Source organism: Ptychodera flava, chromosome 7, assembly GCF_041260155.1.
Source record: "Ptychodera flava strain L36383 chromosome 7, AS_Pfla_20210202, whole genome shotgun sequence".
NCBI classification, from domain to species: Eukaryota; Metazoa; Hemichordata; class Enteropneusta; family Ptychoderidae; genus Ptychodera; species Ptychodera flava.
Genome location: NC_091934.1, coordinates 9,211,127 through 9,238,863, shown reverse-complemented (window position 1 = coordinate 9,238,863; position 27,737 = coordinate 9,211,127). Strand labels below are relative to the sequence as shown.

Here is a 27,737-nt window from a genome sequence, read left to right as displayed (position 1 = left end):
CTTAGCCTTTTCATATTTATTTATTTATTTATTCTTTTGTTTGTTCGTTTGAATATTTATTTATTTTGAACTCCATCATAGACACGATATAGTTTAAAACCATACACATCCGCACTAAGAGGAGGATATTAGTAAAAACATATAAATTATGATTACGGGACAAGAAAGCCACATAAAACAAAATCAAAACTTTTAGCTTTTCTTTTAAAACGGGAAGTAAAAACATTACAATGATTGCACATTTTGTGCAATAAAAGGCATACTATTGCTTTGGCTGAATTTTTAATATTTTGGACTGCGTGGATGTATTTGACACGAGCGAGAAAGTAATTTATTAGTTTGCCCGTTTTCTACTTCTGTAACGTCACTTCGTTGATAAAGATTTTCCGCAATTTAAAACGGGTGAAAACCAGAAAAATTGGGGAAAACCTGAAAAAATAATCTGTGGACACACTTTCTCCGATAAGTAGATTATTTAATGTAAATCATAAAACGTTACAGATCTCGCTGTCTTTGAATTATCGTTACTTCACGCTTTCGCCCTCTACCGAACATTCTTCCCATACTGCTAAGCGCGCGCCATGACGTAACATGCGCGTAGACAATAATGTGACGTAATGCTGTGTGACACAATCTGTGTATTGATGAATCCGTCAATCGTCATTACTTCTCATAAACTCAACCGGTGTAACTGTGACAAACATCGAGTGAGAGTAAATCAAGATCGATTATTGAAAAAGAAGATATAAATCACCATAAATAGCCTCATTTGTTAAGTACGACATGGCAAAAGTGAGTAACTGTACTTTATTATTGTATTAACTGTAGTTTATAAACTAATTTTGAATCTGTTCAGAAGAATGTAAAGTTACGTGTGTACGAAATTGTACGATTCAAAATGGGCCGTGAAAATTATAAAACGATTGCTGATGCACAATTACATGTCTACTTTAGTTATTTAGATCAGTTATAAAGATGTGTCTCTTCTCTGGATGTCAAGTATACCATTTCTTGCGATCTCTCACATTAACTCGCACGCACGTAACTCAAAAGAATGTATTAAATTACACTGGGAATGTACAGGCTCTTCCATACCTGAAAAGTTGTAGTCAAACTTGTGAGACGCACGACACGAGGATTTCAACCTCCACCAGAGCATAGACTTTTCGTCGAAATTTTTTCCTCCATCGTTTTGCAATTTTCCATTCTTTTTATTAAACATTTTTATTTATATATCCCAATGTTTTTAATGTTTTAATGGTGTTTTTCATTTTATTCTCTTGTATTGGTTCCTGTTGACGTTATTTTTTATGTATTTCGATCATACCTGTAGCCTATAATTCAACATCGGACATCAGCAACTTATATTTATTCGCATGTAATCGTCTGGCGCAAATTTATTTATTGCTCCTGTAGTATCGCGATCGATTGCTTGTATTGCTTCATACCAGTCATCCAATCAAAGTACATTCACCAAGGTCACGTGATCGAATAATATTTGTGTTCACAAATATGCATCCTTGTTTAATTATTTTCAGGACGATGAAAACGTTTTGCTGAAAAGCGGCAAGGTGTGTAAGAAGGGGAAAAGTACCTGGTCTCCTCGGCAAGCATATATCATCCAGCCTTCTACCTTGTTGATTTCTAAGGTTAGTTTCTAACTAAATCGTAATCTATATTAAAGTTCTTATAATAAAATATCAGTGCAGAGAAGGGAAAGAAACACGTTATGCAAAGATAGTAAAGGAATGTTCCCGTTTTGACTACGACATGGTCCAAATGGTGCTACTACTGCTGCTGCCAATGACTATAATGATGCTAACTATGACGATGATGAAAATGACAGTGTCTGTAAATTAGCAGTAAACCAGTCATTTATAAAATTTATATCGACGAACATTCAAGAATATTGACTGCCCATGCACTCATTTTCCCTGTTGTCATAGTCATTAATTAGTGTGATTTTAATAATCTTATGATACAATTGGTATAAATGCCATAATATTTGAATAAACTATTCTGTTTAGTGTAAACTTAGGGATCCTTTGAACGTGTCGCAGCGTGAAGCCAAGAAGGTAACGTCTTACAACATCCAGATGTACTTCATTTCCGACAGCCCCGTTGAATCACCAAACCGGGGCTTTGCCCTGGTGCCGAAATGTGGCGAGGTAAGATACTAGTCATAAGATAAATGTATTGTGCAAGATGATGTTTGTCACGATAATGAATTGAATTTATTAGCCTAATAATAGCTTAGAATAGTAAAATAGAGGCATGAAATTTGAAACAAAGCAATATAATACTGAAGCAGGTTAATATATCAGAAATTTAAAGTGAACTCTGATTTAATTATTTCACCTCATTCTCGTATCACTGTTCAAAAGAACGTAAGTGTCCCAAAAGTTATAGATGTGAAACCATTTAAATACAGAAAGGAGAAATTAGCGGGAAAATTAAAGGCGGTTTGGAGATTTTCTGGATCCGTATGACTATATCAGTGAACTCATAAGTTGGCTTCCTTTCTTATGCAGGGCAAACGTGTCGTTTTCCGAAGTTCAAACCGGGACGACCGGGTAGACGCCATCCGTCAGGCTAGTGACACCTTGAATGATAACACTGCTGACAGTGAAAGCCACTTGGTTCTGTCAAGTAAGTCAAGTTTTCATCGTAGACAGCCTGCGCCATTAATTTATACTTATTAGTATGAAAAATAACGTAACAATAAGACTCGCTGTCAATAGAGTGTTATCATTGTAAGCAATTTCATGTACGCCCTCCCGGCCCTCCATGGACGAAAACAAACATTATACAACATAATGCACGAGGTGAAGCCGAGTATAATATTGAGTAAAAAGTTTGTTTGAGTTCATGATGGGTAGGGAGGGAGTACATTATTGTTATATTTTATAGTTTTGGCATTAGCAGTGAATTTTTTAGATGTAGAAAATTGTATGGGGCTAAAATACTGGATAACTACACGGAGTGTATAATATCAGTAGTATTCTAGCGATGACGTCACAATATTCACTAGTATTGACAAAGCTATAATATAACATTCAGTACACCAGAAATACTTCCCCTCTGCAGTCTCTATATTTATTGCAAAATTTTGTAAGCGAACAAATTATAATTTGTATTGCATTGCATTGCAAATGCGTATCCTTTGCTAACTGAGTTTGTGACTATTCTACTTCTGCAAGACGTCAACTGTAACGAAGACAGTCCAAGAGGCTCTATTAACACCGGAGACAGCAGTGACTCAAACCTCCAACGTGTCGATGTCGGTGCGTATGCTAATTCCTTTGAATAAATTACACACTGTATTTGAGACAATATACATGCTGCATTATCACAATGAATATGAATGTGAACTATATGAATGGGGAATGTATCATATGGCTGTCAAATATGTTAATTTCACTTCTCTTTTTCTCTATCAAATTATTCTATTCGTTCGCGTACTTTCCATAGTAAATTTCAATCGATTGATGGTCACATTAAAGGTAGAAGAGAAGTTCGGACTCTCAAACTTTTGCAATTGTTTTCTGATATACCATGGTCACTTCTAGGGGTTTATTTTGAAGCTCATTGAGTAACCAAAATTTTTACGTGTTTATATTTGTTTAATATGGAAGACCGGTCACGACATGCGACATGCGAGTTTTTAAAACTGCGATCTGCGGTTAGGGTCAGGGTTAGGGGTTAGGGTTAGGGTAGGGGTTAGGGTTAGGGTATAGGGGTTAGGTTTTCTCTCGTAAAAAGCCTATACTTCGCTCTCAACCCTGGAGGTTAGGCCAAGGGACAGAAAAATTGTAACGGCATAACTTAGGGTTAGTTAGCGTTAGGGGTTAGGGTTAGGGTTAGGGTAGGGTTAGGGTTAGGGTTAGGTCGCAGATCAAACTTAAAGACGCAGGTCGTATGTCGCAGGTCGTGACCGGACTTCCATGCATGTCGGAGTCCTAACGTGGCCGTTATTTCTCCCAGGGTGTATCCATTGTAGAAGTATGCAGAAATAAGCTCGCCTTTACCTCTGTAATCCATCATTAGGAGGAGAACGAAATGACATGTATGCAAACGCCATATTAGTTTTGCAACTCGCATGTCGCAGTTTAAGAACTCCCAGGTCGCAGTTTAAAAAAAACTCGCATGTCGCATGTCGTGACCGGTCTTCCATAGTTTAAAATTAAAAGTTAGATTTCTCCCTAGAGTTAACACTGGGGTCTCCGCCATTTTGAATTTTTAGACTCGGTAAATCTTAGGTTAATTTGTAATCAATAGTTTGCAAGGTGACCCAATTTTATTCTCGATTTTGAAAGGGAATGTTTAGCTATTTCCTTACGGAAAAGTTGCGTGAAAGTTTAAGTCTGTCGATTTTTTGAAACACGAACTACCTTTAGTGTACCTGTATGTAAGCATTCCACAATCTGTCATATTTTGAAGACCGCGCTAGAAAGTCCGAAAATATTGACCATATTTGAAAATTCACTCCTTTGACTGCCCAGACGTATAAGAATCGATGCGGATAGATTTAATGATTAATAACCATTTATCCTCAGCCCTCGTCGATAATAACAGCCAAGAAACAGAAGAAGACGCGGTGTTGAATGTTGTAGGTCTGTAAATCTTATTTCATTTATCTCAGACCTGAAAAACTATGAAATGAATATAAACGCTGAGCACTGTAGCCAGTCAAATTCAACGCTGTTTATATTTCACTTCGTTTCTATGTTTAGTTTCCAGTAGAAAGAGATATTGCATCAAGAGAAGTTTACATTTTACATTAACATTTGCAAAATACACCAGTGCAGTCACCTTTGACTATTACCCGGTGGCGCATCGCTAGGATCAAGCAACCAATCAACCATAAAGAGCCCCGCTTTCCTTCGACCTCAGCTTTGAACCAATCCGGCTACCTTGGCGGCCACTTTGACGCAAAGAAGTCATAAAAAGACATATACCTACCCATTTCAGACATTGAAATACTTTTGACAGACTAAATTTTTGAAGACGTGAATGGGACAAAAAACACTAGTCTTGATTTTACCGAAATCAAATATTCAAAAGTACAGATAAATGTTTAATAAATACAAGATTTAGGATCAACAAATATCCCCTAATTACGTAGCGTCGTTTACCAATGAGTTTTGCTATCAGCGTTAAATTAATTTTGGATTTTATGGCATTTGTAAATTTATGCGATATAATTATCCACTATTCCTGGGCCTTCTTACCACAGATTCTGAAGGAGATGCCAGTACGGCAGTGAATCAGAAGGTGTCTGAAGAACCTTTTATATCTGGTGAGCAATACATTGACCCAGCCATGATGTTTTAGAGTATGTTATGTTTATTGAACCACAGCACCTCCAACCGCACGTGCTCTGTGGAAATGTGATTGAATCATGGCAACATATATATGAATGCGTGTACTCATGCGCGCGTTTTCTCTGTTTGCTTTTCATTTAAAGATATCTTTCCTCATACCATATACTACAACTGTTAATACTAACTGCCACGCTATCAAATTGCCGTACTTGCGCAGAACTAAGAATTCAAAAGTTTGGTGTTTTGACAAAGCTGGGGATATTTCGTTTTTCTTAGTACACCCTGAGAGCGAAAACACCAGCCTAAGCAGTGAAGATGGCAGCCAAGGCCCTCGGGTGACCCTCCTATCCTGGATGGCAGTTAGATTTACATCTCGTAGGCAGAGAGGTCAGTTTCAATTGAAGAAAAAGTGATTTCCAGTTGCAAAATTCGCTATAAAGTTATACTGCTATACAACAGCTGCACAGGTATATCTTGGGAACCGGGCAGATGTTTTACTGGATAATTTTGTTATTTTACTCATTGACGTGTTGAAGAGACTAAGCAAATGGGTTATAAGATTAGGCTTGCAAAGATTTCCAAAGGCAAAATCACGTGATAAGACGTTTGTTGAGGGGCTTTTAGGCCATAGGGTCAGCAGATCTCTTCTACATATAGAGGGCGGTGCTGAAAACAGGTGCTTTGAGAGAAACTTTTCAAAGATAGAATGAATCAGGTAGTTGCAAACAACCTCAACATTCCCCTTCCAATGTACTGTCATTAAAATGATCTGGGAACAAGATGATTATATGTGTGAACATCCTCACTGCGCAATTTTTTCTAAAAAGGCTAGGGCTGTCCGATTTCTCTTGACTTTAAAAATTCGTCATTTCATATATTGGCTAATACCGGTTTGTAATTCATCAAATTGCACCGATTAAATTATAATTTTGTCATTTCCATAGTCAAATAACCGATATAAATTTGACTAGACCAGACTTCTTTTCATTTTCATTCAGAGCAAATCCCATATGTAAAACTGAATACAGCAGAAAACAACACAAGAAATCAGTCTGAGATCAGCTGTTTTACACGCATAAGGTTGGCATTGAGATTAGGCAGGCGAGGAGGTGAGGAAAGAGTTCATCCTTTCTAACGTTTAAAATTTCAGAGAAAATGTTGCAACAGTATCCCACACGTCATTTTTATTCAACATTAAAATATAATTGTAAACGTTCGAATATTTCACCTTGTACAATCAATAGACGGTAGAAACAAATGTTTACAATCTAAAGGTTAATTAATGCCACACTTCACAGGACGCTTCGCAGATAAGCCAGTTCTGGTGTAATTCACTGGTTTTTTTTGTCCGTGCCACGATCATACATAGTTTCAAGTACAGCAACATGAACAAATTAGAAAGTTTTATGACTGATTAAACCACTCACTTTAACCAGGGCCGCAAGACGTCGAATTACGCCAAGAACAAAGTGTTGTCATCACTAATGCAGTATGACATGGTTCTTCACGCCATATTCAAGAAAATTGCTCGAATGACAAGTATAATAACAAGCAAGGCTTTGATGTTGCCATGGATGGCTATCTAAACTAAAAAAAATATTGCTATCAAAATTCTTTTTGATTTTGTTCATACCACCAGCGTTATTCCATGACTCGAATCTATCTGGCAATGAAGTCCAAAGAACAGCATCTTCAACATATTTTTACTTCGTTACATTTGTTAGAAATTTTCTCAATATGATTTCCAAAGCAAAAATATGGCTACTTTTTTACAATGTATCTTTTAGAGTAGACAAACAGTGAGCAGGCTATTGTTTTATATTTCAGTGCAACAAGTAAGAGCTAGATTGGCTGGCGGTATTAACAACGTCACAGGCAGGCCAAGCAGAAATGAAGAACCAGTATCTGATATCTGGAGTTGTTAGAGTCGTATCAAAACGGGCTACTGTGCAAAAAAAAAAATCAAATTCAAAAGTTAAAAAAACATTCACGTAAAATATAAAGCCAAATTAAAAACTAATATATAGGTAAATCAAAAAAGCCAAAGTGGAATCACAAATAAATTCAAACTTTGAAAAATCAATGAAAATGAAACTTCTAAAATAAATGGAAAGGAAAAATTCAAATAATTGAAAAAACACTAAAAAATATAATATATGCAAAAGCCAAATAAAAAGTAACATTTTATTCAAAATTTTAAAAAACAATCTAAAACTGCACAAAAATAAATTTATATTTGCAAAAATCATATAAAAATTACACATTCAATTCAAAGTGTAAGAAACTCAAATTATAAAAAAGGCCAAATTCACATAGAAAGCAGAAAAAACAAATAACCGAAAAAACATAAAAAAATTGTCATTTTGCACAGTACCTGTTTTAGATACACCTCAGCCAAGCATTGCCTGTCCTTCAATGTTATAAATAAAGAGTTCACCATCTGTACTCTAATTATTGTCATTCTTTTATAGTCTAGTTCAGCTTACAGAGAACGATTTTAGCCAGACAGAAGTGCGTCAAGAAGCAGTATTTCTCTTGTATACAAGTTGTTTGAAAATATCACATAATCTGTGGGGAGCTGGCGGACTGTGAGGGCGCTATCAATAAAAATGACGTCATCAAGATGATAAGCGACTGTGCTTGATTTGGGCATCTTACGAGTGCGCCCCTCACAGAAACCCAGATAAGGATAGTCAGATTGATAGTAATATAACTGGTATGGTTGGTATATCAGCGCCGTTTATGCACACATATTCATTCGTACATACCCACTCCCACACACAGATACAGACATATATATCCACATATGGAGACATACTACATACATACATAAATAAATAACATACATACATGGATACATACATATGTATGTACGTACATACATACATACATACATACATACATACATACATACACACATGCACATACATAAATACATACCTACATTTATACCATACATACATACATATGTACATACATATGTACGTATGTACACACATACATGCACATACATCATGCACACACAAACGAATACAAGCAGGACAGCAGAATTTTTAATCTGTTGTTTACTGGACATGTCATCACTGGCCTTGCCACTGATAAGGTTTAAAACAAACACAACACAAAAACATAAACTTCATTTCACAAAGCAATTGAACATGCCAAAGAGCTGTAAACTTGTAAAACATAACACTAAAATAAATTTCTACATCATGGATAATTTTTCTACATCATTCCAAAAAAAGATTTAATCACTGATGGAGGAACTAATATCATAATGCATTCAATTCTGCTGTCAATGGTTGTAATACCTGAATAGATATTACCTTTCCATAAAATTCACAGGAGCACTGTCAGCCATTGGAGGTGTACCTGTTGGACATCTCAACATATGTCTGTTTTACCCCTATCATTACCCAAGTTAGCCACAGCAAAATAGTACATGGTCCAATACCATTGTTTATTGTAGCAAAATTGGACCTTTACTATTGGTAATGGGGGTGAAAGGTTGAAACAAGAGTGTTAAAATGATTATATAGACAGTAAACTTGAAGTTGTTTTCCGTTTTACCGATTGAAGTAAACTTTTTCTTCACAGAAGAGCACTAATCGAGCAAAATGTCACGAATGGATTAGACCAAATGGATTTGTTCAGAAAGAGATACAGCACCTTAACTCCCTCACATGTAACCCTCTACTATGTAGTTTCACCAGACTGGTTGCTACAAAACAGATGAGAGGGCAGGGAGACGTCAACAAACTACCACACGCTGACAGTAAATGAAACTTCTTGAATGAAAATGACTGATCAATGCAGTCAGGACTTGCAATGATATTTGGAGCATAATTAATACATTTTGTCAGGACAGCTGAACGTTGACATTCAACTTGATTCAGTACCTTAAAAAGCTTGACCAAGAATTATACGGCATCCTTTTTCTACTGTTCACAATCAGATGCACAGAAACTGCTGTGATCTTCCGTGATTTGCTGGTTATATAAATGTACAGATTATGAGTGAAGTATTGCAATTTGTCATGCAGGAAGTTAAGATGTACTCATGTGCTGATGGTAGAATGCCCCTCAGGGACAGATGTTCAAACTCAAACTGTTACAATATTCTTGCAACCTACCACTTGTGGAGGCTAATTTTAAAACTTACGGAGTAAATAAAGTTTTCACTGTCTTAGTTTTGTGAAAATCAGGAACTTTATTTAACCACGTACCGACACAGGGATGGTGGCCATTTTGAATTTAAACTGTCGGTAAATATTGCGCTGTTTCTCCAGTACCGAAATTCGCATTGCAACTCCTGATTTCTATTCTTGACTTTGAAAGAGAATGGTTGAAAGTTTGCTTGAGGAAAGTCTGAGCATAAGTTTAACCCTTTGAGCCCAGCTTGGACATAAATGTCCGATGACATCATAGAGTACAAGGGGGTCAGGGTGCAAAGGGTTAAATCTGTAACTTTTGAGGCGCAAACTACCTTAACGCATGAAGTTTTTCCTTCTATCTTGTTTTTAATACGTATCTTACTCTATAAGGTAACACAACAAGAATGAAATGCAGAAGTTGGTTCCATATCATAAAGGGCAAAGCTAGTTTGGCAATTCTTGTAGTAACACAGTTATGAGAGAGTCCACACATTCTACCTACTACCTTTTTGCTACTTAAAAAATCATGATGTACTCATGACGGGAAAATAAAAAATCTTGGCAAATTTGACCCAAAATGAGAGAGACCTTCATAACAATGCTGTCAACTTTTTCCCTGCACTAAAACAATGTAGAAAAACTACCAGATGAAACCATGCACCTTCTATGACAGGAAAACTGTCCCGGGCTGTTTTGGCCACGGGTAGAAACCTGACTTGCTTGATACTTGCTAGGCAAGTTGGGCAAGATAACTACACTCAGTGTATATTAGTAACAGCTTTCATTTCTTATACAGTTAACACTGTAGTATAGTTTTCTATCGCAAATCTAGAAGACAGTCGACCTCTACTGATGATGCTGGGTGGTGAGCACTACTCTCCTTATCAGATATCTCCTCATCATGGGTAGAAACATGATTTGGGTTCAATAAAGGCACTATGTGACATCTACAGATCATACAGGCATGAATATTTACATTACTATTATCATAAACACTACTTATTTCATCATAACATTGGATATGAGGAAATTGGAGGGGAGACCACATTCAACTGTGAAGAAAACCGACACATCCACAGATGAACAATATATATGTATACTTTCATTGTACTGGTTGATTCTCTTTTTCCTCTGCAAGACATGAATCAAAGCGGTCAGCAAAAGATATATATATATAAACACAGGGCACTTTTCTTGGGAGGAAATTTCAAAAATTAAAAATTAGAAAATAATTTACTCTTTTTGAGGATTAGTTACTTTGCTCCCTTCCATTCCCTAACTTTGCAGGTATTTTCCTCAAAATACAAAAGAAGTTTTATAAGTTTGCCAGGCCCAAAAGTGGCGGAGGACAGAAGTCCCCTGTCAATGTGAAAATAATACTTTATGCGATTAATGTTTCTTTGCACATACCTCTGGCTGTTTAAAATAATAATTAAGATGACCCGACATTTTCTGCTGAAGTCCAGATAACTTTAAATACCATAGCTTTATGGTCATGATACTGGGCAGGTACATGAGATATATGCAAACTTCATATGATAATTAGCTGATTATGTATGTACATAATACATACCTATGCAAAATTATGCAACTTTGTTGTGCAAACATTATCAAAATAAACATAACTGAGTGAAAACACTGCATTTTCTAAAGCTTGCAATTGAACTGATCCTAAATATATATATGACCTGCTTTTTAAGTTTTTTATATATATCATGTAACGGATTGAAGGCATCCATACATCACTTAATTCAAAATTATTTCCTAATGATAACTTCAACTGTTTTTGAGAAAATGATCCAGAAAATGCCAGAACAAAGATGTAGTGATGCTGAAATTTTTATCAAAAGTAGATGCACCAGTTTGAAATAAACTAATATGAATCAAAACCGGCTGAATGGACAAAAAGAACACAGATACTTGATGATCAGCCATAATCAACTAATATTTGTAGTGAAAATGAGAATAGTAGTGATTCTAATCCATTTTCCATACATAGTATGTACTGTGATGGCGCCCTCATGAGCTTGAAAGCTGAATATCAAGTGTACTAGCAAATGCCAAATCAACTTGTTCCAAACAGCAAGTACTTCAGCTGTGCCCTTTGTAAGTTCAACTTCAAATACAGAATTTCAAAGCAGTCAGGTAGTCGAATTTGCAATACACAAACTTGAAAAGCATCTGCTTGAGGGTATACATTTTTGATATCACGTTACGCTAACACAGGAACAGTTTACACCATGGGCATAACTGGGTAACGACATCTTGAGTTGTCCTTGGTGGGGATAACAATCCCAAAGTACCTCCTTTCATTCTGTCTGACAGTATACTCTCATCTGATCATGTATGTAGTCTCCTACTGTAGTACATCTACCATCTAGATTGCTGGGGAAGATATGCACCGGGGTGACCATGGCGTGGACTCTGATAACCAGCCTGTAGGGTTGAAAGAGAAATGTTTCACAATTGTCATTTTGCTGCACTCTGTTCACTCTAAGAAAAATAAGCTAAAATCTAAGCCCAAAGCCTAATTTACAGAGTCTGTAAAGCAAATAAATTGTCTAAAATCTTTGTGCTATTTTCATTATTTGACCTTGCATCAGCACTACCTTGATTCATAAGACATGAAATATTTTCTTGTGGTACAGAAAGCTATTTTAGGCTAGTGGTGTGTTATTCTGGGCAAAGATAGCAACAAGCTGCACATGTGTAAATTTTGGTATTAAAAGCAAAAGATGAGAGAATTAATCATGGTTAGGCAGTTGTAACATGGTATACAGTAGATGATAACATTTCTCATTGAAACAAGGCAATGTTTCAAATCATACATGTTACATGGACAAAGTTTGATCACAGTCACTGTATTTTTGCTAACTGCATCTCAGAGATATTGTCCCCAACTTACACTGTGTTGTTGTGGCTGTGATTGCTGCTGTTGATGTTGAGGCTGTGGTTGTTGTTTAGGATGGTACATCGGAGAGCTGGGTCTTGTCTGTCTTGCAGAGTATCCAGTCACTATGCTAGGCTACAAATAGAAAATCCATATGTATATTCAGTATTTGCTGAAAAGCATCTTACACATTACAGTAAAATCATCCAGAGTATAGTAAACTAAGCATACAGCTCATTGGAGAGACTCAAATGACAATATTTCAAAAGGATTTGCCAACTTTACCTTGTTCCCTGGCTGCAGATGCATCTGAGCTTGAAGAGGCTGTGAGAGCATGGTTTGATGGGATTGCTGTGGATGTATGGATCCATGGTGACCCTGTGCTATCGGCCTGATGTGTTGTTGTTGGGCCTGAGGCTGTGCTTGTGGTTGCTGGGATGCTTGTTGCTGCTAATATAAACAAATAAGGAAGAGAAAAACATGATTTGTGTCATTATGTGAATGTTATTTAACATTTGTGTGTCAAACTTATCATTGCTATGCACAGAGATGTAATCATTATTTAACTTTTACCTCGAAGACACCCTGTTCCCCATGACATAATTATAAACATCTCTGACTGGAACTGTATTTCTGTATTCTCAATTTTTCCATAAGAGTATTTTTGTGTGTGTGTGTGTGTGTGTGTGTATATGTATGTGTGTGTGTGTGTGTGTGTGATATGAAAATGGGGAGGCAAGACGTTTGGGGAAGAAAAACAAACTGGCAACCCCAAATGTTTCTGTTTCCTCTATCCTGCTTCAGTCAGATACTGGAACTTTTGAAAATCAAATATAAGTATATCAAATGTTATCTGCACACAAATGAAGATCCAAATGACGGTGTTGGCACATTAGGTCTTTGATACAGCAAATTATAGGAAAATAGAACCCTTCAGACATATTTATATATTCAGTCAGTGTAACAGTACACAAAGACTGGATGTGTATCTCAACACACATAATTTACTGTTACCTTGTCTTTGTTGACATATGGACACAAAAATTTCAACAACGCTCTCAAGTTATAATAGTGACTGAACAAATCAATCATATTTGATAGACATTTCATAGGAAAATTATGAAAAAGTCAGAAATTACCAATTTTCCGACTTTAACAAAGTAGAACAGCCAGGAATATGATTATTGGACAGCGTTGTTGTGTAGTGTAAAACAAAAAGCAACCTGCAGTACCACAGAAATGCCAAGTCTCACCTGCTGCATTTTATAGTGGCCCTGTTCTTCAGTAAACCCTGACTGTTGATTGGCATGTTCCAGCTGTTGTTGCATGGACATATTTGAACTGTGTTGTCCATGTTGTCCTGTCTGAATGTAACCTGATAAAAGCAACAATTGACATTATGATACCATGCCCTGTCCATTGCATTTTAATTGGTCAAGCTGAATCACGTGACTGCCCACAAATACACAGTAATGGTTTGTTTTCACGCCCGTGAATACAAATAATATTGTAAACATAGTAACTTTACGGCTAGAACGAAAATTGTGATTTGTACAAAGATCATAATCAACCACAAAATAAAATGGAGCACTTGTGGGCCAAGTTTAGACACTGTTTTTAAACAATCTCCAGATTTGCTAAATGTTTGCAGCACGCACTTTGGGGCCCCTTGTCATTCGCACAGGAAATTTTCGTAAATTTTGATGGTTTTTTAGGGTTTGTTGATTATATAATGGAAATAACAGACTCCGTGCTGATCATTAACGCTTATTTATGGGCACAGGCGAGAGGAAAGCCAAAATTAATTTTTGGCTTTTCTCTTGCCCTTGTCCATAAATAAACGTTAATGGTCAGCACGTCGTCCGTTATTTCTATAGTATTGGGTTAGACCAATGGATTTTTATTTTTGATTTGGTAAGAGAAAGTTTCATTGAGGACAGTTTGAGCAAAAGTTAAGTCTTTGACTTTCGAGGCTCATACTACCCTAATGTAGCAAATTGTTGTCAATATTGTGTCTCAAATAACAAAAGAAGTTTTTTCACTAAATCAACATATGGTTACATTCTCATGAAGACGGAATTGATGCAAAACCACTTTCAACACAAAGTGATCTGGATTTTTTTTCTCAGACATGATCAAATTGCGGTAGAAAGCCACTTACGTTGTTGCTGCTGTTGTAGTTGGTAATTCTGAGCGTTCATCTGTGCTTGCTGGGGCACATAGTGACCAGGATAGGAGGAGAAAGCTGATTGGTTGCCAGTGTACTTGCTGTTTCCTGATTGGCTGGCCGTGTAGTTACCATGCGTGGGCTGTTGCTGTGCACTTGGGTAACTGACGTGTGATTGGTTAGGGTAGTTGTTACTGGACTTGTTTCCGCTGTAACTGGAATGACCTGTGTGACAGAAAAATGATGAAAATTTGAAAACTCTATCAGCTACAGACAACACAAGTATGTTTACAAAAATAAACAATACACTGCTTCAATTGTGCAACCCTTGTCTACTGACACATATCAATGGAGATATACAATTGACATGAAGTGTGATAATCTACACCGTCACTCTTTCTAGTTGCGAAAAAAAAAACACTGGTCATTAATGTTCCGCATTTTCAACAGAGTTGTAAGCAGACTCTTCATTGTTGCATTTCATGGCCACTTCAGGCCTACACTTTCAGAAGACTCTCGGTGACTAAACACACACTTGAGAAAGACATTGCTGACAATATCATCACAGTTGCATTAAGCATAATTGTACATAGGAATATCATGACTACAAATTACACAACAGCATGGGAAAACAGCTGGAGACAGACATCATTGGACTTAGCTTTCTTAGTATTATTTTTCTGTAAAATTCTTTACTGCTATGATTTTATTCCTTGTAATGCTAGAAGACTGCACATGACTCTACTAACTGGCATCCACTCAGAGTTTGTTGATACACTCAACTTTTTTCCTTTCCCTTTTTTTTTGGGGGGGGGGGGAGAGAGAGAAGGGGGAAACAATTGAAAGACCTTGACCTTGTTGGTATGATGTGGCTTGATTATGATGCTGTGTTCCATGATAGGAGCTGTGGGCTGTCTGGTGAGTAGCATAACTGCTGTGATGCTGGTTCTGTGTGTACGCTCCCTGAGTATTGGGTCTCTGTGGATACAGCTGGACCACTGGTGGGGAGGGGCTCCTTGGTCTTTTCACACCAGGCTGAAATGAAATGGAACGTGGAAAATGAAACAGTCTCTGTATAGGGGTCAACAAGTCATTGACAATTACATAGTCCCCACTTGTAATTGATAATTAGTGGAATAACTAAATTGGAGTTAATATGATCAACATGAAAAACAAAATGAGAGTATGAAAGATCTATCTATCTAAAGCCCTAATATGCCCATATTGGATTGTACTGTAAACAAGAAGACATTAGTATAAATAGCAAAAGGTTATGTCTTTTTACCAAGTTGGATAGAATTAGGTATACCATATACTGGCTCTTCAAAAGTCAAAATTCAACTAATCTGCAAGAAACTGGTCAAGGCATGCCTGAGTAATTTTGTGGCATGTTTTGTAACTGCCTATTACTTTCTTTAATGTAATCTGTCGTATTCACAATTCCTATGCCTCTTCTTTTATCGAAGGGCTTTATTGTGATTTGGCTGTCTTTGGATAGATTGTTCATAGCAGTTTTTTCTGTACAAGTCATGTTGTTTTTGATATTGTTTTCGAAAGGAATTTTCATGATCTAAATTTTGGTTGCTTCGAGATAATTCTCTAGTTTGTGATTATCCGTTCTCAGTGGTGTCCACATGAATTTATCTTTGAATGGATGTCTGATTGATTGTTTGTTTCTCATAACGTAACGCAATCTCATGATGCTATAAAAATTATTAATGTCTCGGACAAGACATTTTCTGTCCCGACATTTTGGAGTGGGAATAAATTTCAAGTCTATCCTTAGCGCTTTGACTCCAACATTTGTTAAAGATTGATCTGAAAGGTTTTTAATGAATCTGAAATTCTCACAGTTCTTGTTTTGGTGTGACCTATTGTTTGTTTGTACGGGTTAGGTGTCGTTTTTTTTTGCGATTTTGGCTTCTCGCTTTTTGCTTGAGAAACCTTTCCTTGTTTGTTGAATTTTCTCTGTTTTTTAATGCCCTGGTGTGTGCCATGACGGACACATGGTTTTGTTTTAACAGTAGTTCTCTTTTTGGATGTGGTGACCTTGAAAAAGGCCATTTGGTTCTTTGAGAAAAAGAGAACTTTATTTTTTCTTCCCTTTGGAAGCTAGCCTATCTTGCTTTTTGGCAACTTTTGTGAATTTTGTGAAAAGCTCCTTTGCCTTTTGTTTCTCGCCTGGTTTTGCTTTTAGCTCAATTTTCTCATTTGTGGCTGTAATTAGGGCGCTGATTTCGTTTTCGTGTTTAATTTTGTGAATTGGCAGATATTTTAAGAGCAGTTTGGCAAACTTGTTTGCGCTTCATCTTTGTTGTGTATGCCCATCATCAAAGAAATCAACGTTAGGTTTAAGACCAGGCAGTCTTGGTGTAATACGGATTTGCAGACCCTTAGGTATTCTCTTTGATTCCAAGTATCCCTTCAAACTTGTCTGTCGATATTAGACACTGCAGTATACAGACTAACCAATTTAGATTTCATTTGCCTGATGATTTGGAACAGTGCTGGTTGTAATCGAACTTTGGAAGGTGGGTTTGCCTGTGTTAATAAGTATATAACATAAATTTTGTACAAATGAAGCTCAAATATGTCACTGAATTTTGTCTGTACCCTGACTACCCTCCATTTCATTATGACAATCAATGTCCTTGTCAGAGACATCTTTCCTGAAAAATTGGGTCTCTATTGACAGGAATACAAACAACTCTGGTACTTACATGGACTGCTTGTGAGGGCGGCGTCTGGGGTCGGTACATGTGCCCTTTAGGGGAATCACCTAACAATGCTGGCCTCCCTGCTGTTATATGACCTGAATGTAAATAATGAAAGATTTAAAGGTTATCAACAGGAAAACTTTGTATGACCCCAGAAGCCTTGGATGCTTAAACATACACGTCTCACCAAAATGCTCTCTTTTCTGGGCACCAAGTACAGTGTTTATATCTCATGTTCGTCTCAAGTTTTGGCTGAGCGAAAACCTAAACACAGACAGATTTACACTGGTGTTTATGTCTGCATTGGCAGCTAGTCATGCTGAGTGAAACATGACAGGAAATGCCAAATGAAAGATATTTCAGTTGTGCATAAGCATGTTGCTAGTAGAAAATAATTTCTCTGTTTACAAAAGTACAATGGAAAATTAGTTTTGCAGGAAAGCCAATGTTATCAAATATGTTGGTATTTAAAGTTAACCCTCAACTATCACAATGTAATAAAATTAAAATTGCTGTATCAAACATACTGTGAACACGTTACAAGATCACTTGAAATTTTTTGGCACTCAAGGTAAATACTATTTAAAACAGCCAAAGATTTCCGATTGGAGGTAGTCACAAAGTTCAGGAACTGCTACAGACTAGGAAAAGACATCTTTTCAGACACTTTTTACTTTGTACATTATAAAATCAGCTATCTTCCATCACTTCCAATGTTCATTATCCCTTATTCAAGTGGAACGTTCATCCAATGCTTTTCTGAAATGCTGTCAACTTCTAAACTATACAATAGCTGTTTTTAACCCATACATGCACAGCTGCTGGGGTGAAAGGTCATGATAGATAATACTAATAATTTAAAAGTAAACTGACACTATACAAGCTTAAAACAAACATTCCAGTAGACTACACAAAAGGACTTCGCTGCATATGTTGAGAGAAAGTCAAACAAAATCTAAATCAAATAATGTAATAACTGATATCACACCTAAATCTGATTGGGCACTAACCAGATCCTTGTCAATACTGTATGTAGACTTTAATCTAACATATTTTGATGAGTAACAGTAGTAGTTTTTGAAATGGTACACTCATAGTCTACCATACACTAAGCAAGCCTAAATGTCCATCAAATTTAACTCAGTTGAAACAATTTGATTTCCATATATTCTGATAAGAAATATGCCTCTTTAAGGGCCATGTTTCGGCCCCTGGTTTCAACTTCTATGCATGTGTACACAGTGCAGGCAAGAAGCAAAGTATTCCTCAATTTATCTGAAATTCTCCCTATGAGTTGCATGTTCTTTTGAAAACAACACAAACTACTTACCAGGTACCATCATTGGAGGGCCAGCCATGGCCAAACCACCGTGGTACTGTGTGTGACTCATTGGATGAATAAACTCACGTTCACTGGGAAAAAGAGAGAAAATAAACAGAAACTTAATGAGCCATCACTTGTCCTTGAAGTTAGAAACAAAGTGCTCTAAAGTTCTAATTCGGGTTGAAATATTTTACCACTGTAATTTCGCAAGTTCTTCAATGAAACTGTCTTCAATCAATCAAGAACCTTACAGTTTTATGTGTCACCTGTGTGAACCTCTAAATTTGATAGTCCATATTTCACTAAATCATTAATGTTTGGTCTCATCATTTATGAATCAGAGGATCTTTCTACAGACACCAAGAAACCATCAATGTTTGGAGTGGCGTTTATGTGAAAAACACCATGAAGGTAAATGATCACTTTCACATGTCACCATAAGATTAACATTGATAAATGAGCACAACCACCAGATTCCGTATGAAGGGTATAATTTTCTATCATTTAAAACTGAATATAATGCATGAAGCGAGGAAAATGTCGTTCATTGGCTAACTCATATTACTGTCATACGAACAGCCAGGTATGCATTTTCAACTTATGAATTTTATTGAACAGAAATTACAGTGGTGTATAGATCTTAATGGTTAAGGTAGTGTGCCCCTCAAAAGTGAAAGACTTAAGCTTTTGCTCAAACTTTCCACAATGACACTTTCAAACCATTCTCTTATCAAATCAAGAAAAAAAAAATCAGGGGTAACTGAGCGAAGTTTGGTACTGGTTACCCAACATTTACTGAAATTTGGAATTTAAAATGGCTGCCATCCTTGTGGTAACTTTATGGGGAAAAATTAAATGTTTGATTTTCAAAAACCTATGAAAGTGAAATTTCTCCTTACTTCAAGAGCTTCAAAATGAGCCCTCATAAGTGGTAGACAAAATAAAAATTTTAAAAATTTGAGTTCCAGCATCTGTCCCCAAGATGCATTCTACCTTAACCTCCTAATAAATTATACTTCTTCAGTGAAACAACAGTCAGTTGATCAGCAGACACATGTTCTTTTTCAGCAATTTACCTTTGTTCTTTGATTTTCTGTCTCCTTCGATTCTCATCTTCATTCAGGACTTTCTTCAGCTGAAGGAAGAGTTCATGCTTTTCATGTTGCAGCTCCTTCAACTTTTCTTCTAACTTTTTGATCTGTCAACACAGAAACACAATGGAATTTTTGCTTGGTGAGGTCCACTGTGCAAACCCTTAAAGCAAGTTTTGATATAATGGACTGAGATTGTCAAAACCAATCATGTTTATTGTATACAGATTTAGCCACCAAGAAAGAGCTAGCTACACATACTCTGCTACATGTACATGATACCTGGTACTTCAATAAAATCTGGAAAAAATAAGTTATGGGAATTTTTCAATGCAGGTTGGTATATTTGTAAATCTGCAGGAAACAGATTAACAGTTGTAAGACACATATTTATTTCAGAAGAAGTTCATTTATCAACTCACAAGACTTCCAGAGGACTACAGCAGTATGGTTTAATTTAAATCAATGACTCAGTCACAAAGAGAGCTAGGTTTTCATGAATTTTGACAGAAATTATGGAAATATGTCTGGCAGTATTTAATTCAATAAATTATCATTAACGTCCAGACTTGAGTCCATCAAAATTACTTTATCTTGCAGGTTCATTCCACCATTGACAAAATACAGATCTGACAAACTTACTTCAAGACATTGATCTACAATGCTCCTCTACACCTTAGTTACATGATGAGCTGAACCAAGAATTCAAATGGACCATGATACCAACAACACCACATGCTGAAACGTCGATAGAACTATGTGTGTATTCCTGTGTGCACATTTATCTACATGCATTTGTTTGTGCTGGTATAACATAGTGTGTGTAGGGTTTGTTTTCCATAGAGCACCTTAGTAGACAGATTGTAACATTTTATCTTGAGTAGACCCATCCCCTGTTGGCTCACACATCAGAAGTCAAGTTTACCTCTTCCCTTGTCTCTTCCAAGTTCAAAGACTCTGCCTCCGCCTTCTTTCTCTGTCTTTCTCGTTCTTCTTTCTTCCTCTCAATGGCTTTGTCAGCTTCTTCTTCTTCTACACAAATAAAAGAAAATGAATGCCACATCAGAGAAATATGTACATCATTCATCTTTTCACGTTTCCCCCTTTAGATCTCCATTTTGATAAATAAATTACATCCAAATTCAGTAGCAAAAGTTCCTCACACCACCTCAAGCTGTGCTATGTTTAGTCTTAATAATAATAATTTATTTCTATAGCGTCAAAATCCACATAAAATCAGTGATCAGAGAAGCTTAAAAAATTAAGTTCCAAGGCAGCACTATTCTTGATAGGCCTCCATTACAGAGTGACCCAACTGACACTCAGAACAACATTCAATTCGATCCTTTAAATCCATACAATGGTTGTACACTACAATCCATGGTGTGAAAACTTACCACACAAGTATTAGCTGATAAAATTGGCTACACATTTTGAGATAGGACTATGGAGTCGATGCATTCATTTAATGGCCGTTCTGTTTTCTAGAAAGTTTTGAGGTATCTTTTAATTCAGGACTTGAACATAATTACTACAACAGGGTCATTTCTAATGGATCATGTATAAAGGAATTAAATGCACAAAACCTCTTCAATCTACAAGTGTTTACTTTCTGTTTTTCATTTCACTGAAAAAAATATTGTTATGTGCATGGAATCTACCTGAGTCCATCAAACTTAAACTAGTGTTTTCGTGGTTTTTAGAGTTGATGCAATCAGAGGAAGCCATAAGATTTTCTTCCATGTTGGTAAGTACACACGATGGAGCACTACCTCCATGTACGCACCAAAATATCAGGGTAATGATAATTATGGATTAATAAAAATACCTGCAAGTACATGAAGTGCCAATAGCTTGGGTAGAAAGGCTTTTGTCAACAAAAGGTGACAAGTATCATTAACACCTTTACTCTTTGTTAATGGGATGAATACACCAACAAAGTTCAACAGAATAATGAACATTCATTCAAACATGTTTTACTTTTGATTAGAATGTCACAGTTTTTGTTCTGTAGTTATGGTGTTAATCACTGTTCCCGCTTTAGTATTGCCACCGTTTCTGCACGGTCCCTCCTCAGCCCCGCGTTCGGCTTGTACAAAATTATGGCATCCCGGCCAACACCAAATATTACAATGACACCGCGGATTTCGATTTCACTTTCGTAAACAATTAAACATGATAAGGTAACGATTCCAAAGAAAAATATATCGACATATTTCGTGCATCTTCACTGTAAGTGATGCATTTCCAAACTTCACATTGAACACAGCGTTACACACAGGCATGGACACTGGAGGAACAGAAAAATATGTACTGTACCTTGTCGCTTCCTCTCTCGCTCTTTCAAGATGTGATGTTTCAAGGCCGCAGCCATAGCTTGGGTCATTTTAGGCCTTTCCAACAGAGCTGGCATCGTGGTCAACGCACAAACTCTTTAGCTTCAAAACACCTGATGAACAGTGACATTAAACAACTAAAATAAAATCTTTAACCTTTCTCAGTGCAGTCGAAGCCATCAGACAAGGCAGAATCAAAATCATTCGAAAGGGGATAACGATAATTTCATGAAGTCGCGATGACTAAGGTATGCAATACCTTCAAAATATGTCACTACTAACGAACGTGAAAGGTAATTAACTCATACGTAGAACAGATAAAATGATTTACCAGAAATGAAGCCCCGCGCGAGATAAATCGTATTTTTCTTTGCAGGTCAACATGGTACCGCCGCCATGTTGTTTGTGACGAAACGGTGACCTTTCCCATCATACCTTTGTTTGACTCTCGGTAATCTTCGGAAATACTGTTTTTCCTTCCTTAGACGATTGAAGCTTCTAGTTTCTCTTTTTTTATTACATAAATCGAAAATATGGATATTTTATGGCCTTTTAAATCAAGAAAAATCCCTAGGTCACAACAAAAAATTATTCAACAACCTGAACCGAGAGTTGCCGAGTACTAACCCCCTGCGAAGCTATGTTCGATCTTTCTTTCGCGGACAACCATCATGGCACCAGTAAGTGAAAAGTAGCTCCGCGAAAGTTTGCAATTATACCTGAACGAAGTCGATAAAATTATTAAGTATGACATAAACAAGACCAAAAAGGTCCACATATTGCCATTTTGTTAGTAACAAGTCTTCAGTGGTGACATCTAGGGTGTGATCGTAGCTTGAAGGTGTGCAGTCTCGACTTGATCATGCATGCCATGCTAAGATACTATGGTGTCCAGTATGGACATCCGACCACGTGGCTGGTAGTGTACTTGGACTGAGCCAAGTCGCATTCCGGAGATAATTGAGCCGGGTGCTCGTCCGCAGTACAGTTCCTCCAGATCCAGGCATTTTGTCTCAATAATATGTCAATATTTGCCAATTAAGAAATGGCAAGCTCCTGGAATTCCAATGAAAGGACATCCTATCATCATACAACACCGGGCGGGTCATGACCTTTCAATTTTGCCATTTGGTAGTACCTCTTAGCGGTACATTCCAATACAGTCCATTTATTGTTACTCCTGTGATTGTGTGCACTTCGCTAGTCTAAACAAAGTTAAGTTAAATGAGGCATTTTACAACTGATTGATTTATAATTTATAGGCTGTCAATAGGAAAGAATTAGAACCGCTTTCCTTACTTAGCTATTCTAAAGTAATGTCACTGTTGGTTTATCAAGGCAGATGGCAAGTCCCTTTATAACTTCTAGTTAATCGCACTCAAAGGCATGGTCATGGATGGGTCTATTTCACCTCAAGGATAACAGCTTACATACAGTTTCTGTGAACATTGATGGTTGGCTGGCTATAGAAAAATCCAGAATATATGCTTGCAGTCAAATCCTCAAAAGGCTTCAAATGCAAACCAGAAAGGATAAGTTTCAAAATGTGCTCTTGAAGAGCTCTTTTCTGTTAGTCACAAAGTAACCGATAAAATGCACCAAGTTACAGCCAAACTGTAGGCTGTTCCAGTGTCACTAGGACACAATATGTTCATTTCTACCATCGCCTTTTCCCCAGAATGCCAGACAATTGCTAAAACTGTAAGACAGGCACTTCTTAAACATTTACACAGTTGACTTTTTCACTTTCACCAGATCTTTAAATAAACAGTATCTACACCATTGAAAAACACAGATAATTACAATGAAACTGAGCTTCTGTGTGCCTATATAACATGTTTGTAGCAGAACCATATCAGTTCTCCCAAACATACCACAGACAGATATTGTTGGCACAGGGGCTGCCCAGAAGATGTTTTCAGTCACATTTTAAAGCTTTTTATTTGCTGTATGGCAATGCTGTCATTGGTCAAAAGCTAATAGACATGGCCAGATTGGAGATGCCTAAAAGCAAATACAATATGTGGAGTTGTATCAGTGTCTTTGTTATGGCCTTTTCGCTAAGGTTAAATTTACTGTCTTTTCCTACCAGTTGGGGCATCTATATCTCTTCTTGTGGTCTAATACTCTGTAGCCTAGATTCTATTTGTCCCCTTGCCTCCGTACCTCCGACCCACTCCCGTCTAGTCTCGTGAGCAGTATTTCGAGCTTGAGTTGTAAAAACTGCTCATTTGAATGTCAATGGTCACCAACTGAGACCGTGACGTCACTAGCGTCCCTTTCAAAGTCAATCACTGAAAATGACCCTCTCATGATTGGCCTATGACTTGGTTGGGCAGAGCTGGAGTGTCAACATAATTAACATATTTGACGTCATATTAATTAGCTCTGCCCAACCAAGTCATAGGCCAATCATGAGAGAGTCATTTTCAGTGATTGACTTTGAAAGGGACGCTAGTGACGTCACGGTCTCAGTTGGCGACCATTGACATTCAAATGAACAGTTTTTACAACTCAAGCTCGAAATACTGCTCACGAGACTAGACGGGAGTGGGTCGGAGGTACGGAGGCAAGGGGACAAATAGAATCTAGGCTAGATACTCTAAAACCCTACAGAGATATCTAAGTGTATCTTATGCAGTGGCTCTTATGCAGTGGCTTTTTCAAGGTTCTGGGAAACTTTGCAGCAGAAGTCTGGGAACATGTTGTCTGTATCCTAGCTCTGACACGCCAATGGATTCCAACTTCTACTTTCGCAGCTTGCCACTGTGACAAAAACAAGGGCAAGTGGCTAAAGTGTCAACAAAGGTTTGCTCACCTATATTCTTCTGACCTCTCTCAGGCACAGAAAAAAGGCGGCAAGGCAGCCAGCAAAGGCAAGAAGAAGAAGTTGACACTGAAGTATGTGATAGACTGTGCCCATCCTGTTGAAGATGGTATCATGGATGCCAACAACTTTGTAAGTAGTCGACTTTGTCTGTGACAAGAAACAAATCATTGAATAAAAAGTTACATTTTCCAGTTTTGAATCACTTTACGAGAAGTAAGTTTGCACAGATGTTTGCAAGCTTATCTAGAGTGGGAGCAGATATGATTCATGCAGTGTGAATACCCTAACGTTCGGTCATTGGTTGCAAAATTTGAGTAATTATGACAAGTTTGAAAGTTCAATGTGCAGCAAGACTCTTAATGGTTAGCAGACAAATTGATGTACATTGAATACTGTTATGCATGGAAGATGTTTGTTGCATTGTTGAGAAAAATTCTCAAGTAATTTTCAATTCAACCCCATTTAACCATACACCTTTGAACTAGGGCTATCTTCCCTAGTTCCGTACATGCTAGGGTCATCTTCCCTAGCGTAACAGAACAGGGCTACCTTCCCTGACTGAGGTTAGGGTCACCTTCCCTAACCGCGTACCCATGTGTTCTGGTTTCTCCCATGGTGCAACAGGAAGCGTTCTTACAAGGCAAGATCAAGGTGGAAGGCAAGACGGGAAACCTTGGCAACCATGTGCTTGTTGAGCGCAACAAGAGTAAGCTGACAGTCACGGCTGATATTCCGTTCTCTAAAAGGTTTGTACCCACACCAAAACTCGGCAGTATCACACTTCAGACGGTAAATCCCAGCTTGTGTGACTAATCTCACTGTTATACATATTTCCATATGCCCAAATCTTTGCATGGAATGGTAATGAGTTTGCTTGCTGTGCAAGTTCATTGAAATGCAGTAATGTCAGATAATGCATAAACGCAAAACTTGTATATCTGCCATCCCAAGCCATGTGAAAGTGTCGGTAAATATTTTACGTTACTGAAGAGTCCAAATGCTGTACCAACATGAAAAACATGCTGCAAACAGAGCTATAGCTGTAATTCCAAATTCAACGGCAATTTCAGTGAACCTCATATTATCAGAGATCAAAACCTAGCACCAAAGTCAATATTTGCTGCCTACATAAAATAAATGTATGCCCAAGACAATTTTTTTCAGATTTTGGACAAAATTTTGATAAAGAATTGAAGCCAATGAAATGTGTACATTTGGTCCAAAATTATTAAAATATTTTCATAATATTTGTAAAATTTGGTAAAATGGTGCACTTGACTTTTGGTGGGGAAAATTACAGCATTCAAAGGGCTAAACTACTAAAACGGTATCTAACAGACCTGTACACGTTGAATAGCTCCGTGTAGTGGTTTCATTTACATACTTCCACTGAAATTTCTCACACGTAGGCTTGCACTCCCCTGTACTGTCATGTATATGACATCAAAGTCTCACTTCTCTTTTCCACAGGTATCTTAAGTACTTGACCAAGAAGTATCTTAAGAAGCACAACCTGAGAGATTGGTTGCGTGTGGTGGCATCAAACAAAGAGACGTACGAGCTTCGTTACTTCCAGATCAACCAGGATGAAGACGAAGATGAAGATGATGAAAGTTAAATTGCATTATCGTCTCTTGGCATTGCATGTTGGCATTTCTGATAATGTTTATTATTATTGCCTTATATTGTATGTAGGTCAATAAAACATCACATGCAATTTACATATTTCTACTGTGTAAAGTTATTCATAGGATACTATGCTGGTAAATGTTACATGTAAAAGACTGCAATTAGAGATCACCATGAACAGTATACCACAACAAATAGAACAAGTTTTATCTAGGATACAGAACTCATGTACCTTGTGTTGTACAGCAGTCACTCAAAAGACCAGCATGTGTAATAGTTGTGTAATACAGTCTGTTATAATCAAGTTCATCGGGACATATGGTCTTCAACAAAGACTGTCTTTGTCATACCTACTACTGAATTCAATGTTCTAAAAATAATCCAAATATTGTGTGCAGTGCACATGCCCATGTATTCCCCATCCAAGTCCATTTAATGAATCCAAAGTGAAGTTTCCAGTGAACAACCAGATTGTCAACTCTTGCTCAGAACCTTTCCATCGGCAGTAATTGTCTGCCTAGTGGTAAAAGTAATTTATACTGACACGCTTGGCTAGTCTTAAAATTTCATTAAGAAGAGGGCGAAAATACTGTTTTCAAACAGGTTCGAACTCCTAACCTGTACGCACGGTAGCCAGTCACCTAGCGGCCAAATCCTCACTGGAAAGTAATGGTCGAGTGTGAAGTACGCCCTCAGCGGTCATTCCAGACGCTCTTTATTATCCGTTGTGCAATACTCTGGAAAGGAAAGGATGCGCACTGTGTACAACTGTAAAAGGAAAGAGGGACAGAACAACAAAAAAGGACGTAGTGGGGACACACACATAAGCCAAAACGAAGACGATCAAATAAAGTAGTTTTGGCAGTGTGAGTTTATCATTGGAGCACGGTCCGTTTACAAACCGGTTGTTGGGGGAGTGAGGGACATGGTAGAAAAGGAGGCGCTTCACCCATGCACCCCGTCGATTACCATGATAATCAGACTGTTATTATTCATCAAGAAATGCATCAGCATATGAATGCGTCATGACGCTTTTTCTGCAGTCCTCGCCTTCCTATAATTCAAACCAGCAGAACCAATCTCCTAACCTGGTTGTATGCCACACGAAAATAATTGTAATCACTTCTCTCTCTCAGTCTTGCTGAACACATGCGACGGTCAAGGTATTGTGCGAGAGATAAGTTATAAGAAGCCTTGGAGAATTCATTATCTGAGGACAACTGAACCAGTGTGTTTTATCTCTCAATATTTGATGTTAAATTCTAGCTTTATAGGA

At 37.3% G+C, this 27,737-nt stretch overlaps 3 protein-coding genes across 4 annotated transcripts; 2 read left to right on the top strand and 1 right to left on the bottom strand.

The window, feature by feature from the left end:
* The first annotated feature begins 2,607 nt into the window (after window positions 1-2,607).
* On the top strand, window positions 2,608-7,472 carry LOC139137798 (uncharacterized). Its single transcript, XM_070706068.1, has 7 exons — window positions 2,608-2,649; window positions 3,176-3,284; window positions 4,557-4,613; window positions 5,237-5,299; window positions 5,601-5,711; window positions 6,323-6,433; window positions 7,152-7,472. The coding sequence occupies exons 1-7, from the start codon at window positions 2,608-2,610 to the stop codon at window positions 7,247-7,249; spliced, it is 591 nt and encodes a 196-aa protein (XP_070562169.1). The 3' UTR covers window positions 7,250-7,472.
* A 3,249-nt stretch (window positions 7,473-10,721) lies between these two features.
* On the bottom strand, window positions 10,722-22,432 carry LOC139136716 (G protein pathway suppressor 2-like). 2 transcript variants are annotated; one of them, XM_070704529.1, is made up of 12 exons: window positions 22,334-22,432; window positions 21,986-22,115; window positions 20,592-20,698; window positions 19,652-19,773; window positions 18,582-18,664; window positions 17,255-17,346; window positions 15,389-15,569; window positions 14,529-14,759; window positions 13,621-13,742; window positions 12,653-12,814; window positions 12,383-12,502; window positions 10,722-11,913 (listed from the first exon to the last, which is right to left on the bottom strand). In XM_070704529.1, the coding sequence occupies exons 2-12, from the start codon at window positions 22,077-22,079 to the stop codon at window positions 11,848-11,850; spliced, it is 1,380 nt and encodes a 459-aa protein (XP_070560630.1). In that variant the 5' UTR covers window positions 22,080-22,115; window positions 22,334-22,432; the 3' UTR covers window positions 10,722-11,847. The 2 variants fall into 2 exon arrangements, with proteins under 2 accessions (XP_070560630.1, XP_070560629.1); XM_070704528.1 differs by having other exon boundaries at window positions 11,320-11,913; window positions 12,653-12,817.
* Window positions 22,433-22,643: 211 nt separating this feature from the next.
* LOC139136715 (large ribosomal subunit protein eL22-like) lies at window positions 22,644-26,553 on the top strand. Its single transcript, XM_070704527.1, has 4 exons — window positions 22,644-22,682; window positions 24,845-24,961; window positions 25,457-25,578; window positions 26,303-26,553. Exons 1-4 carry the CDS (start codon window positions 22,674-22,676, stop codon window positions 26,448-26,450), a joined length of 396 nt encoding a protein of 131 aa, XP_070560628.1. The 5' UTR covers window positions 22,644-22,673; the 3' UTR covers window positions 26,451-26,553.
* Window positions 26,554-27,737: the final 1,184 nt, after the last annotated feature.